Source organism: Spermophilus citellus (assembly GCF_964194105.1).
Source record: "Spermophilus citellus genome assembly, chromosome: 8".
NCBI lineage: Eukaryota > Metazoa > Chordata > Mammalia > Rodentia > Sciuridae > Spermophilus > Spermophilus citellus.
In genome coordinates this window covers 37,789,607-37,813,889 of record NC_138189.1, presented here as the reverse complement: position 1 = coordinate 37,813,889, position 24,283 = coordinate 37,789,607, and the positions used below count along the sequence as shown (strand labels likewise).

The 24,283-nt window shown below is 35.6% G+C and overlaps 1 protein-coding gene across 1 annotated transcript in view; it reads right to left on the bottom strand.

Moving 5' to 3' along the window:
- The window catches only part of GABRB1 (gamma-aminobutyric acid type A receptor subunit beta1), a gene marked incomplete at its 3' end in the record, with an annotated part of 379,047 nt that extends 369,509 nt beyond the window's left edge, over positions 1-9,538 (bottom strand). The window contains exons 1-3 of the mRNA XM_081304484.1: positions 9,402-9,538; positions 9,146-9,237; positions 8,677-8,744 (exon numbers count right to left, since the gene is read on the bottom strand). Of these exons, the coding sequence (XP_081160610.1) occupies positions 8,677-8,744; positions 9,146-9,237; positions 9,402-9,481 (240 nt within the window). The 5' untranslated portion in view covers positions 9,482-9,538. The remainder of the gene's footprint in view (positions 1-8,676; positions 8,745-9,145; positions 9,238-9,401) is intronic.
- Positions 9,539-24,283: the final 14,745 nt, after the last annotated feature.

Here is a 24,283-nt window from a genome sequence, read left to right as displayed (position 1 = left end):
CTTTAAGTTCTTACAATAGCCAATTACCTGTAATTCTCAGAACACTCAATTCTGTGTTCAGTCATGCCTGCCTATATATACATCCTTTCTTTTGGTTGGAAGGTCTCTCTAATTTGCAGCCTATCCTCAATTGCCAGCTACTATTCTTCTTTAAGATTCATTTCACCATGCCTTAGAATCTACTTCTCAGTGACCCTATAGGACCCTATATATGTGTCTCTATCATAGCGCATACTGCATTGTTTAAAATAACTGTTTATTGTACATTCCCCTCTATACTACAAAATCTTTGAAGGCATGGGACTTGTCCTAGTTTTATTTCCATCCCTAGTGCTTAGTTCAGTACCTGATAAAAGATTAAGCATTCAGTAAGTATGTTTTAAAACGAAATACTCCAAGATCAAGATAACTATCGATGTTTCAAACTCTTATAACGGGAAAAATCTTCACACTCCAAGATTAAATAGTTTAAACAATATTTTAAAACACTATAAATTCCATCAGGACAGAGACCACATGTTTTATTCACTAGAATAGTTGAATGAATGAATGCCCTTGGAAATTTCCCCTTTGATCTTAAATTCCCAATATGATAACAGATTTTATTAGGGCTGTGAAGGACAGGAGAGATGCATTAGTTCACTTATTGGAGGAGGAACAATGTGGACTATGAGGATTCTAAAAAGGAGTAACTGAGCTCACTTCAGATGAAACATGCATCTTTCATTTTTTTGTATGGCCAACCTTTTTGCTAACATGAATTAATTTTAACCCTTTCTTAAGAACTGCCAAATGCTGAATAATAGATTGCTAAGTACTACTATTAACTTTAACTCCCTTCTCTTTCAATAGATAGAAGTCAAAGGACTTCAGGCTGGGATGTAGTCAGTGTTAAGTGCTTGCCTAGCATACATGAAGACTTGGATTTCATCTCCAGCAGTGCCAAAAGACAAAAAAAGTCAAGGAACTTCAAAAAATATATACATTTTGCTGAAAATAGAAGTACTCTAAAATGTAGAAACTCACTCCTGTCATTATAGAAAAAAAGACTCAGTGCTCTCATAGTTTACACAGCATAAAACATGAACATTAAGTCAACTAAAGCATATACCAATTCATTTTCTCATTATTCTCAGGTATGATTATGATAGTTGATCCCCCTTACTGAAACATAAACCAATTATAAATATTAATATTTTTTTAAAATTTTTACAATGAAAGATTTCATTCATATTTGAATATTTTTGAAGGTATTCTCAAGTATTTGAGGAATGCCAAGATAAAGGCATCAAAAAACTTAGAAAATTGGCACTGATACTCAACTGATAGAAACACCCAGGTTTTTCCATTTATTCTCAGTCATCTCATGGTAGGATTTTAGGCAGGTTGGATAAATCCTTTGGGATTTCTAGAACTTGAAAAATAACCGTTTCCTTCTGTTTCACATCAAATAAATGCTAAAAATTTTTGTGAGTTTGGTAGTAGTGGATCAGTGTTTCCAGGGTGAATACAATGGGTAGATACCACCAGTGAGAAATACCTTCAATTTGGTCTTGACATCAATGCTCAATGCAACATAAACCAGGTATCAATTAAATCTCATTTCAAAGATCATTGCTCCAACATTTCTTGTTACTGTCTTTGCAAATGTGTTAAGGAAGAAAAAGTTGGATGATAAAACCATGACCAATCAAACTGATGTTTCAAGAGGCCCTAGATTATACACAATCATTACTACAGAGTTCCCAGGAGACTGTCATAATTTGTGCTCAGTTAGGAATTCAGTAAAAGTTTGTTGATTGACTCATCTGACAGGAGAATTAGATGGAATAAGCCAAAATCTAACAGAGGAATAACACTGGAAGATTATTGATCTTAAAGACTCTGAAATCTTTAAAGATCCATACTTTTATTGCAGAATATTTGAACTGGAAAAGGGTTTAGCAATCATGTAATCTACTTCATTTTACAGAAGAGAAATTCCGAGGCCTAGAGAAATCAAATTCCTCACTCAAGGTCCCAAAGCTAAACACTGAGAACATTTAATTTTTTACTAACTTGGCAGTTAGGAAGCAGCCCCTGGAGACAGGCTGCCTAGTTTCAAATCTGCCATTCACTAGCTCTGTAACTCCTGAGTAAGTTACTTAACCTTTCTCAACCTAAGTTCCTCCCTCTCAGCATCAGTCTTTCAGTCTGTAATAGAATTGCACAGTTTTAAATCAAGAATTAAATAAGCTATAAAGTAAAACTCTTGATAACCATACTTCACATATGTGAAATGTTCCATAAATGATACTTCTTATTTTCATTATGTTACAGACTTTAATACCCAGTCTGGTCCAGTAACCCTAAAATCGCAGGTTTTCAAATGTAAAATCAAACATTTTAAAATCTAGATATGTTTCATTTGATGTGTTTTAAGATGTAAAACATATCTGTTATCCCCACATAGTCAAAGGGAAGAGCTTCCCCTTAGAAGGTATAATATTCTCACCCAGCACCTAACGGAAAGACCTGGTTGATTAATCACATATATCTTTAGTGAAAGACTTGTACCTGTTCTTGCCTTTAAATGGCACTGACCTATCTGCTCTGTTCACAAAGAAAATTCTATTAGAGTCCTAGAGAATTTACTAACAGAAAGCAGGAGTATGGTTAAGCTATTTTACAAAGCTATTGCTAGCTCCTCGGTGTGGGGGGGGAACTTTCAATGTTCTCTATTCTGAAGACATTGGTGTTCTGTAAAGCAAAAGGACAGTGCTATTGGGGTAACTGTGCTTGGCACTATTTTCATAGTCCTCGTCTACATTTGGCTGATTTGCAGTAGCAACACAGAGATGAAGACTGTGTATTACTTTAACTCAAACCCTATCATCCATGCTCTTGCCTTTGTTGTTAATCACTAATTATTGAACTAATTTTTCCTTTTGATCATAGACACCTGTTTAACTAACTGGAACTTCAAAGTGAAGTTGAAACCTTGACATAACACCATTCCTAGAAAAATTTAAAAGACAAAAAATTGTTCACTTCTTCATAAGGCTAGATCTTAGAATAACATATCACAACCCTGACACTCAAAATACTGTCCACACTCTAGCAACAGACATCACCCAGAAGAAATGCAGAATATCAGGACCCACTCCAGACCACTGGTTCAGAATTTTCATTTTAACAAGTTCTCAGAGTGATGCAGGTATACATTAAATATTGAGAAGCACTGAATTAAAGGAAAGGGTGTGGGGTAGCAGAATTCTTATCAGGGGTTACTGTTTTGAGTTACTATGGTGGTAATAAACATGACTGAACCATAGAAACCTATAAATAGTAACTTGGTGGAATTTAAGTGTGTATTTGATAAGTTAATTTTTTCTTTCTTTTGGGCCTTATTTATTAAAATGGGCTCATTTTAGCATTAGTTATCTTGTTGTTGTTGTTATTAATTATAATACTTGTAAGAGCATTCACTGTTGTATCCACCCATGGTTGAAAAAAAAGGAATGAAACAATGAATACATGATGGCTGTCTCTTATGGTAAATAACTTTGGCTGACTCCTTTGAAAGTCTCCTGGGGGGCGGCACTTGGATGACAGTATCCTTAGATCAAGAACAGAGAGCTGCCGATCTACATATTGTGGGGTCAGGCTCCAAATTCCTTAATAGGACACCCATAGCACAAGAGTTAATAACAAGAATCAACAAATGGGACTTACTTAAACTAAAAAGTTTTTTCTCAGCAAGAGAAACAATAAGAGAGGTAAATAGGGAGCCTACATCCTGGGAACAAATTTTTACTCCTCACACTTCAGATAGAGCCCTAATATCCAGAGTATACAAAGAACTCAAAAATTAGACAATAAGATAACAAATAACCCAATCAACAAATGGGCCAAGGACCTGAATAGACACTTCTCAGAGGAGGATATACAATCAATCAACAAGTACATGAAAAAATGCTCTCCATCTCTAGCAGTCAGAGAAATGCAAATCAAAACCACCCTAAGATACCATCTCACTCCAGTAAGATTGGCAGCCACTATGAAGTCAAACAACAACAAGTGCTGGCGAGGATGTGGAGAAAAGGGTACACTTGTACATTGCTGGTGGGACTGCAAATTGGTGCGGCCAATTTGGAAAGCAGTTTGGAGATTCCTGGGAAAGCTGGGAATGGAACCACCATTTGACCCTGCTATTGCCCTTCTAGGACTATTCCCTGAAGACCTTAAAAGAGCATGCTACAGGGATACTGCCACATCGATGTTCATAGCAGCACAATTCACAATAGCTAGACTGTGGAACCAACCCAGATGCCCTTCAATAGGTGAATGGATAAAAAAATGTGGCATCTATACACAATGGAGTACTATGCAGCAATAAAAAATGACAAAATCATAGAATTTGCAGGGAAATGGATGGCTCTAGAGCAGATTATGCTTAGTGAAGCTAGCCAATCCCTAAAAAACAAATACCAAATGTCTTCTTTGATATAATGAGAGCAACTATGAACAGAGCAGGGAGGAAGAGCAGGAAGAAAAGATTAACATTAAACAGAGACATGAGATGGGAGGGAAAGGGAGAGAAAAGGGAAATTGCATGGAAATGAAGGGAGACCCTAATTGCTATACAAAATTATATATAAGAGGTTGTGAGGGGAATGGGAAAATAAACAAGGAGAGAAATGAATTACAGTAGATGGGGTAGAGAGAGAAGATGGGAGGGGAGGGGAGGGGGGATAGTAGGGGATAGGAAAGGTAGCAGAATACAACAATTACTAACAGGGCATTATGTAAAATTGTGGATGTGTAACTCACGTGATCCTGCAATCTGCATTTGGGGTAAAATTGGGGGTTCATAACCCACTTCAATCTAATGTATGAAATATGATATGTCAAGAGCTTTGTAATGTTGTGAACAACCAATAAAAAAAAAAGACTTTATGAGAAAGAAAAAAAAAAGAACAGAGAACTGTGGTTGGAACACTACTCAATGATTAGGATCTGACTCTTGAATAAGGAGGAATAACCAGTTATTGGAATTTGAAGTTCAAGATTTCAACTGTTTGTTTGCATGTTGTCTATATCATATATCCCCAAACCACTACTCAAAGAGAAAACTTGCCTAAGACTATCTGTGTTCTACTGGGCTCATAGTTAGTGGTTCCTTTGAGGTTAATTTCTGCGAGCTCTTGTCTCCTTTTGCCTCTTGTTCATCTCTAGTCTGTTGTACGTGGGGTTGGGGAGAAGCATAGCCAGAAGTTGTTTAAAAAGGTTTGAAGAGTTTAATAAATAATAAATGGAAATCACAGTAGTTTTTAAGATGATAGTTTAAAAAATGACAATGGTATGTAATTGATATCACAAACACCACAGACCAGGATGTGAGAAAAACTTCTTCCTAATTTAATCAATATTATTATGTGAAAAGAAGTCTTGCTTTCAAGTATATATTTTTTCTACCTTAGAATAATGCTTCAAAGTTTTTGTATATACTGCTCAGAATCAATGATTTTAAGGTAATTATTGTTTTTTTTTTGATTTTTTTTATTGGTTGTTCAAAACATTACAAAGCTCTTGACATATCATATTTCAAACATTAGTTTCAATTTAAGTTAAATTTATTTTAATTGATACATAGAAACAAAAAAATGTACATATTGATGGAATATCATGCTGTTTTGATTTATGTTGTTGATTTTTGAATGTGGAGATTCTTGGCTACAAAGTCTCTTTTTATTTTCCGTACTTTGGGAAAACACATTTTATATCCTAAAGGACATGAGTCAGAAAGTATTATTGTTATGATGTTAGTGTTTAAAACAAATTGTTAGTCTTTAAAAGACAGAATGCTTTAAACCAATCTGGAGTTATATTTTACTTAGAGTAGCACAGGAAAAGGACAAAAATTAGTAGAACCTAGTTCTCAAACCCATTAATTTAATGCACAGTTATGTAATTTCCTCAGTCATGGAATGGGGAATAATAATAATGAATAAAAATGGGTAATGATTGAGTAATGTATTTAACTTACTTAAAAACTATTTTATTGTAGTCTTGTTCATTCTTGTTTTCCCTTAATTTTGGGGATAATTTCCTATTAAAGGACTACAAATTTTACTGAGTATTGGCATTCTGAAACATCTTAATTAAAAGCAATGAGTCTTATTTCCCACAAACTTTTAATCCTACTTTCATGGTCTAAAAATCAAAGCATGTTATAGACAATTATCTTCCTTAGTGGTAGAGGTCTAACCATCCAGGTTGTGTTTATGTAGAGCACTCGATCCTTAAAAAAATTCCTCTCCATTTCCATTTTTCTTAAAGTTATTTCCATTCTATTTATTTGAATGCTTTGTTATAGATCAGAGGCTAAAATAAACCCTGGATCCTGTTGGTATCTCTCATTAAAAGTAGAAACAAGGAAGAAAGAATAAATAAATAAATAAATATTTTATATTTTCTAACTTTCGGTAATTTCTATTTTTCCTATCATGTCTCTTAAAAGCATTATGAAGAAGTGATAGGTATTTTAGTATATTTTCAAGCTTTATCTATTGAATGAATACTTAAAAACCAAGTGCATATATAACAGTATAGTGAATAAACATACTGTATTATTCAGTAATTAAAAGGAAATATCCTGTGCTACTGCAATTATATTCAATCTTTTAGCTTATTATGAATTTGGTTGAACAACTGATAATACAGAGCTTTTTTGTTATGGTGGTTGTTTTTGGTTATCAGCAACTTACCAATTCAGTTGAGAGTTTTTAAAAATAACAAGAAGGAAGAGTGTTTATAAATATAGTAACAGAATTTATTGGTTTTTTAAATTTTTCAGGTGCTGGGAATGGAATCCAGGACCTTGCACACACTCAGCAAATGCTGTGGCACTGAACTATTCCCCGAGTCCTGACCAAGAGAATTATATATCTTTAGAAATTCTGAAAGGCATGGTACTCTGTACACTAAGGTAGACAACTGGCAAAGGCAATGCTTGCCTTTTTAGCTTTCTGAATATTTTATTTTATGAATTATCTATGTGGATGCTTACAAGGTGCCAAGATAAGTGACTTAAAAAGAAAATATCATCATCTCTCCAAATGGCATAACTTGTTAAACTCATTGTCTAACTCGTCCAGTTTTATATATGTTTACCCATGATTACATTTCTCTGAGTATATGTAAATAGTGTGTTTTGAGTTGCTTTCTAGTTTTAGCATGTATGTAAACAAAATTAATAAGTAAATCTGTTAAAAATCTTTGCCAAGTCAAAAAACATTCTCTTGTGTGCAATAAATTTCAAAAATTGGGTTTCTTTTTCCAGCAAACAGTGAAAGACATTTGAAAATACCGTTTTAAATAATCAGAAACAATTTAAAATAGTATTTTAAATAAACTATATAAAGCAGAGTCAGTTGCAACTATAAAATACAGAAATATAATAACCACACTTTTATTCTAAACCTATTCAATAGGATATAAGCACATTTGTTTCTTCCTGATATAACCAACAAATAAAAAGAAAAATTCTTAAATGTTAGTATATTAACATAAAATGACACAAGGAATGAAATAAAAGATAACCCAATGGCCATTACAGCTACAGAGAAATAAAAATTCTAAAAGGTTTTAGCCTTTAAATTATTCAGGATGTCTAAATTTCTGCTGCCATTTTTTTTTTCTCTCCAGTGGAATAAAAATGACATTTTGTTCACATAGATCTAGCTGTTCTTTGGATAGTGTATTCTAGAAAAGCAACAGGCATTTCCTTCTGAACTCACTGTAACTAGAAAAACTGCTACCCAGAGTGGTTGCAAATAGCCAACAAATGAAGCAGCAGCTATGATTTGAAGCATTTTGCAACTGCTTCAGAAAAGAGAAAGAAAAAGAAATGAATAATGTTGACCCCTTTGAAATGGAGGGATTGTACTGTTATCATCGCTCTCCACCTCTCCACAGTCCCTTTAATCATGGAGCTTTTTCTACAATTGCACTTAGGCGTCTAGAGTAAAGCAAAGCAATATAACTCGACCCATTGTGTTTCAAATTTGGAAAATGCAGCAAGATAAATTCATCAACCCCAGCATGGGAACAATACAAGCCCTCCCTTGGAGTAGGCTTGGGCACTCCTTATGTTAGGAAGCACGGACGTGATTTCAGCCTGTTGCTCCTGCCTCACGGTGTGCTAGAGCCTGAAGGAGGCGGGCAACGCTCTGAAACTACGACTGTGTGCCCGGTGGTGGAGTCTCCAAGCGTCCGGGCCAGCAGTCTAATGGTGCCTAGCAAGGTGAAGGCTTGCGGACCACCGGTCCGGGGGCCCTAGTGCAGGCTGCCTGGTCGCCAGCAGATGGTGCCCTCCACATCTCCACTCGCCGGGAAACCCTGCTAAAGTAAAGCTCAGACTCCGCCCCAGCCAATCTGCCGGCGCAACAGTCACCCGTCCTTCCCAAAATAGTGCCGAGCACGTTTCCTCTGGAACACCGCAGTAGCCAGTGTGTGTCGAAAATACAAACCCTGGGGCAACCGGGTGTGTGTGCTGGAGTGGGGAGCACGCGCGGAGTGGGACCCCCGGGGCCAGGGGCTAGGTGACCGCCAATGAAACGCAGAGGACGCGGGGATCTGTCCATTTCACATCTGCGTAAGCCGGGCAGCCGGGCCCGTCGCGAGGCCACTCACCATGTTCACTTCGGAGACCATATCTATGCTGGCGACATCGATCCGCATGCCTACGTCCACTGGAGGCCCTGCGGGGAGTCGGGACCACATTAAGGGCATATTCTCTGAGTGGCAGTTGGCTGGAGGAGGGGGGGGGGATTCACAGCTCTTACTACATTCTGAACAGGCTCCCTCCCTCCCCCCCCAACCTTCTCGTGGGGGACAGCCTGGGAAAACAGGTGTGGACACACGCGTGATGCAGTGACTATGCAGAGGGTGTGTCGGCCGGCCGGAGGGAGGTCGGCTCAGAGTGGGGAGATTCATCTACCTGAGATCCGAAGTCGTGTGTGTGTGTGTGTGTGTGTGTGTGTGTGTGTGTCCAAAGCATAGTGCATGCTCACGAAAATGACATTTTTTATTTTTGCACTTATCTTTGACAGAAAAGGTGAACTAGGGATGGGTTACAGGTTGAAAAGGAATGAAGCATTACCTCCAAAGTCCGGTCGCAAGCGAATGTCATATCCTTTGAGCAATCTGTCCACTGTCTCTTTCACGTATGACATGTTGCTGGGTTCATTGGCGCTGAAGGGAAGAAGTGGAGACCGTATTCAAAATGAGCACAAACTGAAAGCAGACATAAAAAGACGCAGGCACACCTACCCCCAAATAACAAGATACACAATTCAGCAGGCATGTAAAAAGAAATTATCACAGACAGGGAAAGAGATTCAACAAAGGCAGCTCACCTGTGTGCACAACAGACCATGGCAATCATCACAGGGAAAGAGAGAAGCCCCAAACTCTCTCTATTTTGTACTGTCCACATTACTAACTCTGATTAAAGAATTGTCTTTTCTGCGAAGATTCAAGGAATGCAACTTAGTCGGCGGCTGGGCAGTAATTCCCGAGTGGACCTGCGCATGCGCAGAGGGTGCTCACTACCAAAAGACACCTTGTGCCTTGCAAACAATATTCCTAGTGGAACAGGCAACAGATAACAATCCCTTTAAAGTTCCTGTTCGGGGTGCTCCGCGTTCCTTCGGTAGTCGGGGGCAAACTGCTGTCTCCAAGCAGGGGATTCTATTTGATGTGTATATGTGGTTTTCCTCGTGCATTGGCGGTAGCTCTGTTCTTCCTTGCTTTCCTGCCATCAATCTGATTTTTTAAACTCGACTTTCAGTGATGGGGCTAAGGCTGTCCGTGATTTGCATCTTCCTTTGAGAGTCACAGAGGTCCTAGAACAAGGGGGTCTAGAAGCGGTTTTTTTCCTGGCTTGTGGAAGGGAGGGGGATGGCTGCTGGAGAAGGGGAGTGGGAGAGCCCTAGACTGCAGAAAAGGGTCAGAGGAAACTCAGGACGTATTTGAGGAGTCTAAGAAGCAAGACTCCTTGGTTGGTGACTTAGCAGCACATCTGATTTAGTGCAGTGTTTCTCTGTATAAAGAAGATAGAGAGAGGATGACCAACTTTTTCAACTCGCTTCCCCCCTTTTCCTCCCTCCCTTGCCAAGTAGCTCCCAGGATGGGAGGTGAGGGAGAACAGGGATGAAGCAGCAGGTCTAGCAGGGAATCATTTCTCTAGGGCAAGTCTGAGGCAAGTCCCGCTTTCCTTCTAGTTTCTAGTTAAGAAACACTTTTTTTTTTCTTAAATTGCCAGCATGTTAACTCGTGTTGGTGACCCCGAACAGGACCCTGAAACATCGAGAGGGTCTTATGTCTGTTCACCCGTAAGTTGGAGTTCTGCGGGAGCAAGCATTGTTTGAATTAAGTGAAAATCAGTAAAAGCAATTGGATAAAAGACCTTAAGCGCATGTTAGGTGGTAGGAGACAGGGCTTGGCGAACGTTCGTTCGTTAAACAGCATATATTAAATCTTTACTATGTTCTAGACATTCTGGGACTTAACAGGGTTACAAAAGAATAGAAATCAAAGACTGAGTGGAGGAGACAGACATAAATGTGAGTAAATTCAACATAGCTTTAGATAGTCTATGTACTCACCAAAGGATTAATTCTACCAGAGAAGAGATGATTTCCTAGGAGAAAATTGAAGGAGAAAGCTTTTTGCCAGAGCATGGGAACTGGGTGTGCCAGGTCCTAGAGATTGGAAAAATCACTGTTTTACTTGTATAACTGAACACAGAAATGACAGGTCCAGTTATAAAAGGAGGGGAGGAAGAAAGGATGGTAGCTGATGAAGTTGTAAAGGGAAGCTGAGGTCATTTAAGGAAAGTTACATACTCCATGTTTAGGCTTCTGGAAATCATTGGAAACTTGACTATGGATGGTCAGTGTTAGACTAAGATTCTAGACAAAATATTCTCCTATGATAATTGTGATAGGTGCAATCAATATTTATCACTTGTTATTTAGCAAATCTTGGGCACAGTACATAGGTTTATCTCATTTATCTTATAACAATCTGAATATGAGATATGTATTTTCCCACATTTAAAAGATAAGGTAAAAAGACTAATTTAGGGCAGTGAAACTAGTAATTTAATATCCAACAACTAATAAAGGGCAGAATCTCCATTTCAACCTAGTCTCAGTGTACCTAACTACTCTGTGCTATGAAGCACAGACTCCAAAGACAGGAACCAGACAGGGAAACCAAGCAGGAAAAGGGGTTATTACAATGCCTCAGGCTTGAGGAACTACAGTCAGATAGTGCTTAGCATGAAGAGAAGTGATATATAACATGTGTTACAAGCTTTCACAAGTACACTGGAGACATCCAATAGTTGGAAGGGTCATATGGAAGGAGTTAGGGACATATAGAAGATTCCTAAAGAACTGTACAAACATAAAATATTAATTGTTTTTATTTGAATTTCACACAAACCTTAAGCACTGGGGCATTTCTTCTGGGAAATAATGCTAACTCTTAATTAGTTTTCTCATTTTTTTTTAAAGAGAGAGAGAGTTTTTTAATATCTAGTTGTTAGTTTTCAGTGGACACAACATCTTTATTTTATTTTTATGTGGTGCTGAGGATCGAACCCAGTGCCGGGAGCATGCCAGGCCAGCACGCTACCACTTGAGCCACATCCCAGCCCTAATTTTCTCATTTTTTTTTTTGAGAGGATGTCAACTGTAACTCTTTTTAATTCATATATATCTGCTTTTAATGAGTAAAGAGAAGATTTATTTATGTTTCAGATTCCTGCTGAAACAGAATCACGATGCTGCACAATTCTTTGAAAAAAGAACTGAAGAAAATATGCTGTGTGGAGGTTTGTTTGGTTCATTTTCTCATTCATTTACTCTTCAAATATTTATTGAACATATATTAAATACAAGGTACTACGTTAAGAGCTAGTGATAAAACAGTGAACAGAACAACATACACAGTCCCTTTCCTCCTAGAAGTTGTCATTTAATGCATTTATGAAGGTTGCAAACTGCCAGTCTTGCTAGTCAAATTCAATTCATAGAAGAAGCATTTAGTTTTGTGTTTGCTGCATTTGTTCATTTAACTTATACAGCATTTATTGGTATATATATTTTCTAGTTGGTTTTAAACCCCAATAATTCTTTGACTAACAATCAGCAGTTTATTAGCAAGATCTACTAAAGAGCCAATATTCAATTTTTGAATTAAAGAAGATAATCTGTGAATTTCATATTTGAATCCTATTGTTTAGCATGCCCCAGCCAGATAATTTCACTGATTTTTTTGCTTTTAAATTATGATTTCTGATTAAATGGAGAGATACTACAATACCATATTATTATACAATATCAGATATTATCATATTTATTCTTGGATACTTTTGATTATGAAGCTCTCTGCATCTCAGTATCATATGTCTGAGGACCTGTGGGAGAACATTTTCCCCAGACCTTAATACTCTGAATATTGTCTTAGTTCCTGAATAGTTTGTAAAATGGCAATAGGAATTCAAAAACCGATTATTTTCCCCTCTTGTTTTGGCCACCAGAGACGTTAGAGTTATATATATATATATATATATATATATATATATATATATATATATATATGTATGTTTATATATATATATATATATATGTTTATATATAAACTCAGCTTTAATCATTATGTAAGTTGTTGGTGACCTGAATTTTATATACATTATGTGTGTGTGTGTGTGTGTGTGTGTAATTCTAAATTTAATCTCCCTTTTCACACTTTACTAATTTAAAAACAGATATCTTGCACTGAATATATAGTGTTTATAAGCTGTCTTGGAACTAAGTGGGGAAATAAATTTAAAATAATAAAAATAAATAAGTGTATAATTGAATTTTTAAACATCATCAGTTCTAGATGCACTTGGGAATTTTTTTTCTCTCTCTGAAGAAATTAATACTTTGTCTGAGGGGATGATTAAGTAGCAGAACACTTGCCTAGTGTGCACAAGGCCCTGGGTTGATCCCAGCCCCCTGGGGGGCAGGGAGAAGAAGAAAAAGGGCTTCCCTTAGTGGGACCCACCCTGAGAATGTTTACATTTTCTTCTGTAAGATTACTTGTTTCTCCTTCCCACACTAATCCTCTTAATTAAAATCTTTCCCCTTTATGGCTCAACACAATTTCCAAGTCATTTTTGTTTTTGTTTTGTAAAACTACTTCTGAAGGCCATTGATAATCCCAACTCATTTATTATAATGATGGCTTCTATAAGGAAAAAAGGAGGAGCCTAATAGTAGTATTCAACTAGGATGTAAGTGTGTTAAGATCAAAAAGTTCACATGTATTCTCACTATTTCTAAATACAGCAGTTAACAACAAGGAAACACAATAGGAAAAATTATTCTATTACAATAACTGCAAAGATCTCTAAAGGATCTAGGAAAAAGTGGGGGGAAAAGCAAAAAACATTTGTAGAAAAAATTATAAAATATGATTGAAAGATATAAAATAAGACCTGGATAAATGGGATTGTGCACTGTGTGTGGTAAAGAATACTCAACATGGTAAAAAAAATACATTACAAAAATGATAGTCAAATAGAATCAAAATTCTTATATCATAAATTAATATTGAAAAACAATTATAAAATGAAAATGCAAGAATGAGGGATGAAAGCAAGTCAAGAAAATTGGGAAGAATTTTTTTAAGAAGTAGATATGGGGATACTGGTCTTTGGGATATCAAGACTTATTTTTGAACAATAAAAATTATAAGAGTTTGTCCTTATTTTGAGATTCATGTAAATATGTGAAAAATGGTTTAAGCAAATAAAAAGGAGAGACATAGACCTCCATTTTAGGAAAAGTGGGGAAAAAATGAGCTATTCAATAAATTATGTGAGACAATTTATTATCCTTAAGGAGGGAAATGTATATTTTTATCTCATTACACTACAAAAAAGGTGAAAATATAAGTAAAATATGAAAACCAAATTATCGGGATTTTTTTAAAACCATATGGGAGAATACCTTTATGATTTTGATGTAGGAAATTAATTAAATATGAACTATAAAGGAAAAGATTAATGTAAATAACTACATTAAATTTAACATTTTAAATAAAAAATACACCATTGATATTATGAAAAGTCAAACCACAAAACAGAAAAACACATTTTAAGCAAGTTTATCCACCAAAGAAGTAGTATGAAAAATTTACAAAAAAAAAACCTTTCTATAAACAAATAAAAAATAAAAAAAGCCAAAGATGTATTCTAAATAAGAAATTGCAACTTAATACAGTTGCAATTGTATTAATACAATACTGCATTTCAACTCATAAAATAAGATGCAAAATTTTATGCCAAATATTGGTTAAAACTCTCAAACACTTTCTGTAGGCATATGAATATATATAAACACTTTATAAAGCACTTTGAACATATCTGGTAATATCAGATGTACATGCACTTTGATGCAGAACTTCCACCACCAGGAATATATCTTAGTGATACCTTAATGCAGTCTAAAAGTGTTCATTACAGTGTTATTTTTAATATTGCAAAAGTGGTAGCAAACCTAAATCTTTATCAATTGGAAATAAATAAATATGGATATAATCACACAATGGAATCCAATAAAAATACATAAATATCAACATGTTTCTACACAGGTAAATCTAAAGCTAAAAAATTAAGCAAAAACAGACAAAACTAAAACAAAAATAGCTAGGCAAAGAATGATACACTAAGCATGAAAACATTATGTAAATCTAAAAATACTTAAGTGCAAAAACCAGGTTTTATATGCATATATTTGTGTGTATGTATGTAGGTGTCTATATGTGTGCATATATGTTAAAAATGGAGAACAAGGATAGCAAGGGTAATAGATTTTGAGGTTTGACTGAATCTGTGATGTTTTATTTTAAAAAACTCAGCAAATTAGCAATAATGATAAGTGGGTATTCATTATTCTACTCTCCATATATTTCTAGGTATTGGAAATAGTCCATGAACACTGAGTAAAACTAACAAGTGACAAACTGGGAAGATACATTTTTAATTTATATTTTAACATACCCATTCAAATCAGTAAGAGAAATAAATATACATAATAAATCTATAAATAATTTAAGAAGCATTTTTAAAGGATACATTTGGTGATCAATGAATTTATTAAAATTTTCAATTGTAATAGTAATCAAATACTTACAATTTTTTCAAAATCTGTGAGGCACCATTTTTATTAGTTTGCTCTTTTAAGAAGACTTAACAGCAAAAATCACAAATTTTGGGGAGATTCAATTTCATATACTTTGGAGATAATATAAATTACTGCAATCTATCTTAAAAATAATTTGTAATATTACTAGTTATACCAGTATAACTAGTAATACTAGTAGTTATACCTCTACCAGATGTACTGGTAGAAGTTGCATTTTGTTCTTTTGGCCACGTTTTCTGATTTATCCTAAAATGTTTTATTTTTATCACAATTATTTATCATTAGTAAGGCATGGATTTGGGTAAGGAAACCACACCATTATTACCTTTTATCATATTTACATAGTCTTCGCTATGCTCTCAGACTTCATTTTTCAGATTAAATACAGTATTAACTTATGAAAGTTTAAAAATCTTGTATTACTTTGATAGTACATTAAGTATTCTAATTAACTTAAGTAGTATTTTTATCTTTGCTAATGGGAATGATATCATTTCACTTTTGCATATGAATTTATTCTCTAGGGATTTATTATATTCTTAAGAAACTCTCTGTTTCAGTTTATGTTAATATCCAGCTATTTAACATCTTTTTAGATGAAAGTATGAAAATATATTTTATTTTTCAAAAATATGTATTTGTATTTTTCAGCTATCTTTTTCAACTTTATTTTTTAACTGATACATTAAAACACAAAAATTACATGTTAATGGGGTACCGTATTTAAACCCCATATTATGTTTCAATACATGTATCCAATGTATGAAGCTTAAATCTGGTTAAGTATATTTAATTCCTAAAACATTCATCATTCTTACATGTGAAAACTCTCACAATTTTTCTTCGTGATTTTGAAATATATAGTTTATTATTGTTATCTATAGACAGACTGTTCTGTGATAGCAAACAAGAACTTCTTATTCCTCTCTAAGTGTAACTCAGTACCTATTGATCAACATTTCCCCATCCTTGCCCAACATATCACTGGTAACCTCCATTCTACTCAAAACTTGAAATTAAAAGACTGTTGATGGAAGGTAAAGTTGATGTGAGCTCAACCTAGATTCCACAAATGAGTGATATCATGTGGTACTTGTTTTTTTGTGTCTGGCTTATTTCATCTAAAATAATGTTCTCTATTTCTATCAATGTTGTTATAAATGACAACATTTCCCTGATTTCTGGATAAAAAGTATTCTGTTGAGTATTTGTACTATTTTGTTTATCCATTCATCAGTTGATGGCCACTAGATTGTTTCCATTTCTTAGATTTTGTGAATAGTGTATCGATGAATGTGGAAGTGCAGATGTCTCATCCACAAAATGTTCTCATTTCCCTTCAATATAAACCCAGTAGTAGGATTGCAACTATTGAGATCATATGGAGTTCTCTTTTCAGGTTTTGTTGTTATTGTTTTGGGGAATCTCTATAGATTTTTGTGAAGGGTGTTCTTACTCATATTCCCACCAACAGTGTGCAAATGTTTCCTTTTCTTCACATCTCCACATGTCTTTTTGGTATTAGCCATTGTTATGGGGCTGAGGTGATACCCATTGTGATTTTGATTTGTGATTCTCTATGATTAGTGATTTTGAACATTTTTTTCATGTATCTGTTGTCCATTTGTATGTCCTCTTTTGAGAAATGTCTATTTAGATCTATTGCCCATTTTAAAAAATTGGGTTATTTTGCACTATTGAAATTTGGAGTTCCTTATACTTGTCAAATAAACAGATTGCGAATGTTTTCCCATTCTGTAGTTTTTCTGTTCAATCAGTTGATTGTTTCCTTTGCTGTGTACAAGTTTCTTGGTTGATGTAATCCCATTTGTCTATTTTGGCTTTTGTTTCTCGTGCTTTGGGGGAGAGTCTTATCAAAAAAAATCTTTGCCCATTACAATGTTCTATAGTATTTCTCCTGTTTCCTTCCAATAGTTTCATAGTTCTTGGTCTTACATTTAAGTCTTTAATCCATTTACAGTTGATTTTTGTAAATAATCAGAGCTGGGGGCCCAGGTTTATTCTTCTGTATGTGGATATCCAATATTTCCAGTATCACTGGTGAAAAGACTGTCCTTTCTCCAATGTGTATATTAGCACCTTTTCTGAAAATCAGTGCTGTAGAGATGTATGTGTTTACTTCTAGGCTCTCTATTCTATTCAGTTGATCTATACGTCTGTTTAGTTCCAATGTCATACTGTTTTGATTACTGCAGCTTTATAGTGGTTTTTGGTTTTGTTTTTGCTTTTTTGTTGTTGATTTTTGGGGTGCTTTGGTTTTTTGGTTTTGGTACTAAGGATTGAACCTAAGGGCACTTTATTACCACTGAGCTACATCTCTAGCCCTTCTAAAATTTTTATTATTTACAGGCTTTTGCTAAGTTGGTAAGATTAATATCAAACTTGCAATCCTCCTGCCTCTGCCTCCTGAGTCACTGGGATTAGAATTGTGTACCACTGCAGTCAGTACTATCACATGGCTTTCAGTGAGGTAGTATCATGTCTTCTACTTTGTTAATTTTACTCAAGATGGCTTTGGCTATTTGGAGATTTTTATGGTTCTGTGTAAGTTTAGATTTTTTTCCTGATTCTGTGAAGAATACCATTGATATTTTAAGAGGGATTACATTGAATCTGTGAATTGCTTCACATAGTATGGATTTTTTAGCAGTATAGATTCTTCCAATCTATGAACATGAGATATCTTTCCATTGTTTTCTGTTCTCTTCAATTTCTTTATTAGTGTTCTATCACTTTCATTGTACACATCTTTTAGTTCTTCTAAATTTCTTCCTAGAGTGATGGTTGTAGTTGTTGTTTTACAGCTATTGTAAATGTAATTGATTGCTTTGTTTCGATATCAGATAATTTACTATTGTCATATAGCAACACTACTGATTTTATGTTATCAACTTTGCTGATTTTATTTTTTTAGTTCTCATGGGTTTTGGTGGTATATTTGGAGTTTTCCATATTTAAGGCCATGCATCTATAAACATCTATAAAAATTTGAATTCTTTTCCAATTTTGTTGCTGTTTATTTCTTGTTCATGCCTGATAGCTCTGGTTAGGATTTTCAGAGCTATGTTAAATAAAAGTGGTGACATTGTATCATCACTAGCAATTAGAGAAATGCAAATCAAAACTACTCTAAGATTTCATCTCACTCCAGTCAGAATGGCAGCTATTATGAAGACAAACAACAATAAGTGTTGGCAAGGATGTGGGGGGAAAGGGTCACTCATACACTGCTGGTGGGACTGCAAATTGGTGCAACCAATATGGAAAGCAATGTGACAATTAGGAATGGAACCACCATTTGTCCCAGCTATCCCACTACTTGGTCTATACCCAAAGGACTTAAAAACAGCATACAACAAGGACACAATCACATCAATGTTTACAGCAGCACAATTCATAATAGTTAAACTGTGGAACCAACCTAGATGCCCTTCAATAGATAAATGGATTAAAAAAGTGACTCACTATACAATGGAATATTACTCAGCAATAAAAGAGAATAAAATCATGGCATTTGCAGGTAAATGGATGGAGCTAGAGAAAATAATGCTAAGTTAAGTTATCCAATCCCAAAAAACCAAATGCTGAATGTTTTCTCTGACATAAGGAGGCTGATTCATAGTGGGGTAGGGAGGGGGAGAATGGGAGGAATAGACGAACTCTAGATAGGGCAGAGGGGTGGAAAGGGAAGGGAGAGGGCATGGGGTTAGAAATGATGGTGGAATGTGATGGACATCATTATCCAAAGTATATGTATGAAGTCACGAATTGGTGTGAATATACTTTGTATACGACCAGAGATATGAAAAATTGTGCTCTATATGTGTAATAAGAATTGTAATACACTCTTCTGTCATATATAAATAAAAAATAATTAAACAATAAAAAATAAAGGTGGACATTTTATATTTAAAAATATGTACTACATTAAAAAAAATCGTGGTGTCATTGGGCATCCTTGATCTGTTTTTGATCTTAGAAAGTGTTCAGCTTTATCCGACTCAGTGATGTTAGCCGTTGGCTCATTATAAATGCGCTTTATTATGTTGAGGTATGTTCCCTCTATACCTAACCTAATCAGTGTTCATCTAATGAAGAAATGTTGAATTTTATCAAATACCACTTCTACATCTACTAAGGTGACCATATGATATTTGTACTTCATTATATTGATATAATGTATCACATATATAGTGAGCTACATATATTACTCCATCTTTGATCCCTGGGATGAATTGCACTTGATCATGTAGAATGATCTTTTTAATGCACTGTTAGATTCAGTTTTCTAGCATTTTTTTTCTTTTTGAGGATTTTTGCATCCATGTTCATCAAGGATTTGGGTTTTAGTTTTCTTTCTTTGTCATTTTAATATCCTTATCTGGTTGTGGTATCATGGTAATCCTGGCCTTCTATAAAGTGTTTGTGAGAGTCCCTTCCTTGTCTATTTTTTCTGGAATAACTTATGGAGAATTGGATTTAGTTATTTAAATGTTTTGAAGAATTCTAAAGTGAAGCTATCTGGTCCTGGGTATTTCTTTGATGGGAAGCTTTCCATTGCCAGTTCAATCTCACTACTTATTATTGGTCTATTCAGATTTTCTGTTTCTCCATAATTCATTCTTGGGAAGATGCAGGTATCAACAAATTTGCCCACTTATTCTATATTATTTGATAAAATTTGTTGACATGAACTTTTATATTTCTTTTGTATTACCTATAACATTTCCTTTTCTTCTCTGATTTATTTATTAAAATCTTTCCTCTTTTTCTTAGTCAAGCTAAGAGTATGCCTATTTTTTTTTCTTTCTGAAGAAACAATTCTTTGGTTTGCTGAGCTTTTTTAGTCTCCATTTAATTTATTTATGCCCTAATCCTCATTATTTCTGTCCTTCTACTAATTCAGGGTTTGATTGGTTCTTATTGTTCTATTCCTTGAGATGCAGTGATGAGTTGTTTTTCTGAGATCTTTCTACTTTTTTGTTGTGGACGTTGATTGCAATCTATAGATTCCCTCTTAGTAATGACTCTTCTGCATCCCATAAATTTGGATATGTTGTCTCCATTTTCATTTGTTTCAAGAAATTTGTTTTATTCTCCTATACTTGTACAGTATCCAAAGTTTTTCTTATTATTGATTTCTAGCTGTGCTGCATTGTTATCAGAAAAGGTACTCAACACGATTTCAACTTCTTAAAATTTTCTGAGACTTATTTGGTGATGTAGCCTGAAGAATTTTCCATTGCTAATGAGAATAATGTATATACATACAGTAGGCATTAGAATATTCTGTAGATGTCTGATCTGTAGATGTCTGTTTTACTATAAAATTTAACTGAGCTCTTTGTTCACTTCCTGTCTAGTGACCCCTGAAAGTAGGGTGCTAAAATACCCAACTATTATTGTATTGGAGCCTATCTCTCCCTTTAGATCAATTAATATTTCCCTTAGTATAGGGTGCATATATATATTTAGAATTATTATTTCCTTTTGCTGAATTGACCCTTTTATCATTATTTAAGGTCCTTCCTTATCTCTTTTTATTGTCTTAGAATTACAGTCTATTTTCTCTGATATAAGTGTGCATACTCCTGCTCTCTTTTCAGTTTCTTTTGCAAGGAATATTTATTCCATCCCTTCATTTTAATTCTATGTTCTTTGAGGTGAAGTGTGATTTTTGTGATATATTACTGGGTCTTGTTTTTTCATGCATTCAGTCACTCTGTGTCTTTTAGTTAGAGAATGTAATCTATTTATATTTAAGGTAATCATCAATAGATAGGCTCTTACCACTGAAACTATGTAAATTGTTCTTTCTTCCTTCCTTCCTTTTTGACTGTCTTCCTTTGTGGTTATGTGAATTACTCTGCTAGTGTGTTTGCATTCCTTGAGTATTATTTTAGGTTTGTCTGTTGTGGAGTTTTGCTTTGTGGTTACCCTAAGTCTTATAAAAGAAATATTTTGATTATAGCAATATTTTGAAATAATAGCAACTTACATAGTCAAAAAGATAAAGAGCAGAGCCAGATGCAATGGTGCGTGCCTGTAATCATAGCAATTTAGGAGGCTGAGGCAGGAAGATGGTGAGTTTGCAGCCAACCTCAGCAATTTAGCAAGAACCTCAGCAACTTATCAAAACCCTGTCTCAAAATAGAAAGTTAAAGGACTTGGAGTAGTGCCATGGTTAAAGTGTCCCTGGGTTAAATCCTCAGTACAAAAGGAAGGAGGGAGGGAGGAAGGAAGGGAGGGAAAGATAAAAGAGGAAGGGAAGGGGGAGGGGGAGGGGACACTACCACCACCACCACCACCAATAACAACAACCAAAAAAAAAAAAAAAAAACCACCAAGATAAAATGCACTAAACACCCCTCTCCTCTTGTATTTCATTCCACTCACATTTTGAATCTTTGATACTCATTTTATACCTTTCTATATTGCTTATCTCTTAACATACTAAGTTTTAGTACAGTAATTATTCTTTTTACATGTTTTGTTTTTAAGTCTTCTTACTAAAGATATAAATGGTTTTACATACCACACTTACAGTATTAGAACTTTCTGAATTTGTTTGCATAAGTACTCTTTTTTATTTATTTTAATTAGGTAGATGATAGCAGAACGCATTTTGATTCATTGTGCACAATTGTAGCACAATTTACATTTCTATGGTTGCACATGATGTAGCTTCACATCATATGTGCAATTATACATGTACCTAGGGTAATGATGTCCATCTCATTCTACCATGTTTCCTACCTCCAAGCCCCTTCCCCAACCCTCTCTCCCCTTTGCCCCATCAAAGTTCCTCCATTTTTTCCCATGTCCCTCCCATTATAGATAAGCATCCACTTATCAGAGAGAACATTTGACTTTGGTTTTTGGGATTGGCTTATTTCATTTAGCATGATATTCTCCAACTCCATCCAGTTACATGCAAACGCCATAATTTTATTTTCTTTTAACGCTGAGTAATATTCCATCGTGTATATATTTAATATTGCTTTCATCTCTGTTAATTTTTCCTTTTACAGTATTGAAATATATCTGTTTTCTTCAAGCTCACTAAGTTTTCCTTAAAATAGCTCTTCTAAGTTCCCTACCTGAGGGTTTTCCCATACTGATTACTACCTGGTAAGTTGTGGAAACCTTACCTTCAATGTTAGGTGAGGCCACAATTTCCTGAAAACTCTTAAAGCTTGTTGGTGTGTGACATTGAAGGACTGGGTATTTATTCTAGTCTTCCTAATCTGGCCTTGTTTGTGCCCATCATTCCCAGATACTCTCAGCAGGCTGCTTATTTTCTCTGAGCCTATAGTCATTTCCATTGTTATAACACTAAATACCCCCATAGGTCCAGATTTGCTGGGGATTTACTGTATTGCAGCACAATCCAAGCCCAGATTTGTCCCACACAATATTTGGTATGTTGTTCAAAATGAAATAGCTGATTATTAGATAGAGTAGCCTGTCCCACAAATCTTTCCCTGGGGCCAGGATAGGCCCAGATGTCTCCTTCACAATTATGGGACAGTAGTCAGGGTACTGTAAGATTCTTCCTGACCTTGGGCAGAGTCACTGTGAATAGACCAGCAGCTGGTCCATTGAGCCATTGTTTCTTCTTCCCCTGGCACTCTTCTAACGGCCCTCTCTGCACACAGTCCTGTTGCTGCATTCCATCAAAATATGCCTAGTTTTAGGTCTCCCTATCCTAGCAATAAATTTCAGGGTAGTTTTGTGTTTACTATCCTGTCTTATCCCCCAATGAAGGGGTCTTGAATCATGCTATGGTAGCATAGTATTGGTGAAGACAGTTCCTTCTCAGGCTGATGCTACATTGGGTTGCACCTGAACCTTACAGATGTAAGGAACTGTACAATCTCAGAAGTGTACCAGAGCCCAGGCCACAGATGGTATCAATGCAGGCTAAAGCAAGAGTCTGTCCCACTGGGGATCAAGTTTCTTCCTATACCAGGGAAGTTCTAGAGCCCCATGTGGACACTGCCTAGTAATACCTGTGCTGCCTGAGATTGAGGGATGAGGTTAGAGATAGTCTCTTGGCCACCAAAGCCAGTGCTAAAGTGGGTTGAATCTAAATCTTACTTCTACAGTGATTGCATAGTCTTTGGAGGAGGGTAGGTGTGCCTCAGAATGGATCTGCTGTAGGACAACTTGAATCTGTCCCATCAGCACTGCCTGGCGCCAGAGCTGGTCTAGAGGCTCTGTCTGTGAGTTCCGGCATGTATACAGGATCTCCAGTGTCTACTCAGTGTTGAGTCTCCCTGTGGCTCCAAGACAGCATCTACTGGTCTCCAAGACAATACCCTGTGCTAGCTTTCATGCCATTCCCTAGAGATAGAATCCTGTTTTCAGGGCTGGGGATATGGCTCAAGCGGTAGCGCGCTCGCCTGGCATGCGTGCGGCCCGGGTTCGATCCTCAGCACCACATACAAACAAAGATGTTGTGTCCGCCGAGAACTATAAAAAAAAAATAGATATTAAAAATTCTCTCTCGCTCTCTCTCTCCCCTCTCTCTCTCTTAAAAAAAAAAAAAAAAAAAAAAAAAAAAAAAAGAATCCTGTTTCCAGTGCCACCAGAGGTTGGAGGAAGGATGATGGTCACAGTAAGCCATCTGGTCTAAGGCAGTTTCAGGGGCTTAGTCACTGCATCTTGGCCTGATAGTAGGGATAGTAAGGCTTTGCCCTGCATTAGGTTTCACAGTGGTGGGCGTGGTATCGCATTGCTTGGTATCTCATTTCATACCTAAAACCTGGACTTAATTCTCTCTTCCTCTCCAAAGTGGGAGACAGCTTTCTCCACCTTGGACTTTTTGGAGTCTGAGGAGTGACACCAATCACATTCCTTCCTATTTTCTCAGTATTTCTTTTCATTTTGTTATACTAAAAGCAGACACTAGGACCTCTCACCTGATTTCCTTAGGTCTTGTGAAAGTAGTTTGGAGTATAAATAGCTGTTAAACTTGGTGTACTTGTGGGGAGAAAGATCACTCAAGG